The following is a 5,000-nucleotide window of genomic DNA, read 5'->3' on the forward strand; positions in this document are numbered from 1 at the left end:
GCAGTGGTACATAAACAACAGCCAAAATTTTCATTGATGCCGACAGTCTGTGTGCGTGCGCGCGCGCGTGTTTATATAGGGTGGGGAAGCAAAACTGGGAATATTTTGGAAGCCTTATTTTTCCCATATTCCTGAGCGTAAATACTAAAATATTTTTTTCTATTTCAGGTTGGATGTATATAGAGTTAATTCAAGCAGAAGTTCCAATCATACGATCTAACATGTCCACTTAAAAAGCCAAGAAACAATGCATTGCAGACTTGCTTCATACTGGGTTTGTAATTAAGTGTATTGCTCAGACTGTTGGGGCCTCTATGAGCACTGTCTACAACGTTAAGAACCAAATACTGGATATTTGAGATATCAGGAGAAAGTAAGGAAGTAGAGACATAAATACAAAACCGGATAAAGCATTTCTTAAATCTCAAAAAGCCAAAATTTTGAAAGGCCCAACAACATCTATGGGATGACTATCAGAAATTCTCTACACATTGATTTATATTTAGGGGTCATACCAAATATAAATCTCGAGACACCTTTTTACTCATGTAATGGAAGCCAAAAGGCATCAAAGGCCAAAGAAGTGTTTCGATACCTGAAACATAATGGACAAACCAATAAAATCGTTTCAGTTCAAAATATCTTTACCGTTGGTGCTGTGCTGTTGCGAACGATCGTCGTCCCAGAGCTCGCAAGATAGGAGAAGTCCGAAACGTAGTCCTTTGCTATTCGTAAGACTCGCAGAAGAGAAAGCAGGTCAACCCCCGACACCGAGAGCATCGACAGATGGAGGAATGCGCATCGAGGCTCAGCGGTTGCATAGGAAGTCGGGGACAAGAAACAGGAAGAAAGAGTGAGAGAAAGATGGAGCGAAAGAGTACAACAGGGGTCGTCACCACCCCCTGCCGGAGCCTCGTTGAGCTTTAGATGCTTTCGCTCAATAAACACACACATATATATATTATATACAATATATATATATATATATATATATATATATATATATATATATAATATATATATTATATAATATATAACTAGCTGAAGGTAAGATGTAGTTTTACTACGCGCGGGTAAGAGTGTAGTTGTTACTTTCTGTTGCTTCCTTTCAGCACGTAAAAAGCACCATCCGAACGTGGCCGATTGCAGCGCCGCCTTGACTTGCTTCTGTGCCGGTGGCACGTAAAAAGCACCAACCGATCGTTGCCGCTGCGAGCCCCCTGGCACCTGTGCCGGTGGCACGATAAAAGCACCCACTACACTCACAGAGTGGTTGGCGTTAGGAAGGTCATCCACCTGTAGAAACACTGCCAGATCAGACTGGATCTTGGTGCAGCCTCCTGGCTTCCCAGACCCCGGTCACACTGTCCAACCCGTGCTAGCACGGAAAACGGACGTTAAACGATGATGATGATGATGATGATTCTCCGTATTTGTTTCTCTCTCCTTTCTCTCTCACTTTCCCACTCTCTTACTTTTCTTTTCTCTCGGACTCTCCCTCGCTTTCTCTTACTCTCTATCTTTATCTATCTCCTCCCATTTATAAACAACAGAAGATCTTGAGTAAGTTGAGAAATAAAATATTTAGAAAGATAAATCAGAAATATGAGGCAGTGGCAATGGAAAGGTCTGCTTCAAGGCAGACAGCAAAATGCTAACATTAAAAGGACAGACGAACTTGCGAGCTGAATAAAAATAATAAAATATTGGAAACCAAAGTTTGAAGGGATAGAATCTGAGGATAGTAGAGTCACCATGGCTGGCATTTCTTAACGACGGACAGCAACGTAGTGACAGTTTAACGGCTGGCGTAAAATTTGGAACTTGATGTAAAAAAAAATTCGTAAACACCAAGTTTTGAAGTGATTCTTTCTCACGACAGTAGACTCACCATGGCAAGCATTCAAAACTTCTTTATCATGGACGGCAACATATTGACGATTAAAAGGCTGGCGCAAATTTTTTAGCTTGATGTAACAGAGAATTCCTAAACACCCGCTCCTTGAAATTTTAATCCCCTTCCAGCCCCATTTAGACCCCTTTTCACATTTTGGTTAATATAACCCGATTTCATTCGGGTCTACTGAGGCCACATTTTATAAGATGAGGAATTTTGTCCTAGAGGTGACGCCTTTCATTTGAGGAAAAAAATAGTTGTCATGCAAACTTGCCAGCACTTTTAACATAGGTGTGCATATTTTCAGCTGAATCGACCGACTACGTAATGCACACATTATATATATATATATGTATATATATATATATGTGTGTGTGTGTGTGTGTGTGTGCACGCATTATATATACAAATGTATACAAATGAGATATATATCTGTATAAATTAAATTAGAGATAAAACCACTAATAGGCAAATCAAACAGTGAAAAACCAAAAATAAAAACATTAAAAAAAATATATAATATAGAAAATATATAAAATATAAAATTGAAAAATTGAAATTATTTAAATTGAAAATAAAAATTATTAAATTATATTTATAATTTGTTTAAAAATATATATAACTACGAAAATGTATGAAAAAGTTTAATATACATAAATAAAGATATATACACTTTGTATATATACATTATATATACATATTTATATATAGAACACACACACACACATACATTATATATACATATTTATATATAGAACACACACACACACACACACACATACATTATATATACATATTTATATATAGAACACACACAGACATACATTATATATACATATTTATATATAGAACGCACACACACATACACATACATTATATATACATATTTATATATAGAACACACACACACACACATACATTATATATACATATTTATATATAGAACACACGCACACACACGCATATAAATGAACGCAAGAATATCTGATTCATAATATTTGTTCTCATGATTGTGTGTTGTTTGGTAGCGGTGATAATTATCCCTATGAATGCAAACAGATACATCAAAGAAAGCCGCCTGACGAACTTATAAAGGGAAAGTGAAAGGGCGTTGAGGGGAATACATTAAATAACGGAAGTGGCATTCTCAAAGTTATTAATGAAGGGGAGTAAGAGAGGGAAAGGAGGAAATAGCGTGAGTGAGGAAGATGGCCCCTAGCAACCACACCTTTTAAGCTAGGGATTTCTAAGGTAGTCCACGAGCATCGTCACCTCATTCTACATGTCCCTGTAAATTTTGGAGCGAATCGGACGGGATGTAGTGGCATTGAAAGCGATCCAAGCGGTAAAAACGCATTTCAGTTTTATATATATAATTATATATATATATATATATATATATACGACAGGCTTCTTCCAGTTTCCGTCTACCGAATCCACTCTCAAGGCTTTGGTCGGCCCGAGGTTATAGCAAAAGACACTTGCCTAGGGTGCCATGCAGTTGGACTATATCCGGAACCATGTGGTTGGGAAGCAAGAACATAGACATGCGTATATATGCGTGCGTGTACGTGTGTGTGTTTGTATGTGTGTATGTTTGTGAGTGTGTTTGTGTGTGTGTTCGTGTGTGTCTATGAATGTATGTGTGTGTGTTTGTGAGTGTGTTTGTGAGTGTGTTTGTGCGTGTTTTTGAGTGTGTCAGCATGTGTATATATATATATGTGTGTGTGTGTGTGTGTGTGTGTGTGTGTGTGTGTGTGTGTGTAAGCCTTCAAATGGCTATGTACAGAAATACGGATGGAAGTACAACAGCATACGGAAATATGTCATATCATATAAGTTCTACTTACTTTATACAGCATTATAGTCCCGCTTGTAGCAATGTAAATATAGTCGATAAGTGAGATAGTGTACAGACTGAACTTCAGAGTCTTCGCTTCCCACGTATATAGTGAGAGTACCTGTTTAATGTTTCTTTATATACCTTGTGTAGAAATCAGCAGTAAAATATGTAAATGAAACGGTCGGAAGTGATAAACAATCAGCGGTAAGTAGATGTTCCGCCGTAGGTGTTTTTACATTCTTCTCCTGCATTGTGAGAGTTTTAAGTAGCTATTGTAAGTCTTTTTATTTACCTATTGATCCATAACTACGAGGGTGGCGCTTTAGAAGTAGTAGTGTTGGTATGGGTGTCACATACATAAATGCTTGAAGTTACCAGTAGTTCACTTCCTGAATACTGACAAAGATATAAATACTTTCGTATCTCTTACGTAAATCGTAAGTTATAAAATAAATCGTTGAATGGCAGATGTTTATTTGTCCATATACCACAAACAATCCCTGTTGGGAAGTAACCTAGAAATAAAAATATTATGCAATACAATCAATTTTACGTTATGCTGTTGTCAATATATCAAAGCAATAAATCAATATATTGTTTCTATCTTTCAGAGCAACGCTTGAAATACTTTCAAATCAGATCAAGAAATATACATTATCATAGCAATTAAATGAAAGCTTATACTGTGGATCATGTTACTTAATTTTTTATTTATTTATGAGCCCTTTTCAAGCCTAGCCAGGCTCATGGGCCCGATTTCCCAGTTTCTGTAGCGTATGTGTTCCCCACCAGCTGGACGGAACGCCAGTCCATCGTAGCGATACCCTAGAAACAGGAAGAAAGAGTGAGAGAAAGTTTGTGATGAAAGAGTACAACAGGGGGTCGCCCCCCCCCCCTGCCGGAGCCTCGTGAAGCTTTTAGGTGTTTTCGTTCAATAAACACACCCAACGCCCGGTCTGGGAATCGAAACCGCGATCCTCCGACCGCAAGTCCGCTGACCTAACCACTGGGCCATTGCGCCTCTACCATGTTACTTAATATTCAGCAAATATTAAATTCAATTAATCAGGTTATTCACCAACTATAATATAGAAAATATGAGAGATTTGTCCCTATTTGAACATGACAATGATTCAATGTGACCCTAGTAAGGGAAACTAGTACTGATTTTTGGAAGGCTTATAAACTTACTTCGTCCATTAAAGTAAGTTCCTAATAAGTTCCTTATAAATGGTTATTTTCGAAGTTGTTTGTAGAACT

At 37.5% G+C, this 5,000-nt stretch overlaps 1 protein-coding gene across 2 annotated transcripts in view; it reads right to left on the minus strand.

The window, feature by feature from the left end:
- Window positions 1-3,831, minus strand: part of LOC115222907 (interleukin 17-like protein) — a 205,360-nt gene extending 201,529 nt beyond the window's left edge. Inside the window, exon 1 of one of the 2 annotated variants that reach the window (XM_036504868.1) lies at window positions 3,748-3,784. In XM_036504868.1, coding sequence (XP_036360761.1) covers window positions 3,748-3,759 — 12 coding nt within the window. In that variant the 5' untranslated portion in view covers window positions 3,760-3,784. Of the gene's footprint in view, window positions 1-3,747 lie in introns of both variants that reach the window. The other variant, XM_036504873.1, reaches the window with a different exon arrangement.
- Between the last annotated feature and the right edge of the window lie 1,169 nt (window positions 3,832-5,000).

This window comes from Octopus sinensis, linkage group LG1 (genome assembly GCF_006345805.1).
Source record: "Octopus sinensis linkage group LG1, ASM634580v1, whole genome shotgun sequence".
In the NCBI taxonomy this organism is placed as follows: Eukaryota; Metazoa; Mollusca; class Cephalopoda; order Octopoda; family Octopodidae; genus Octopus; species Octopus sinensis.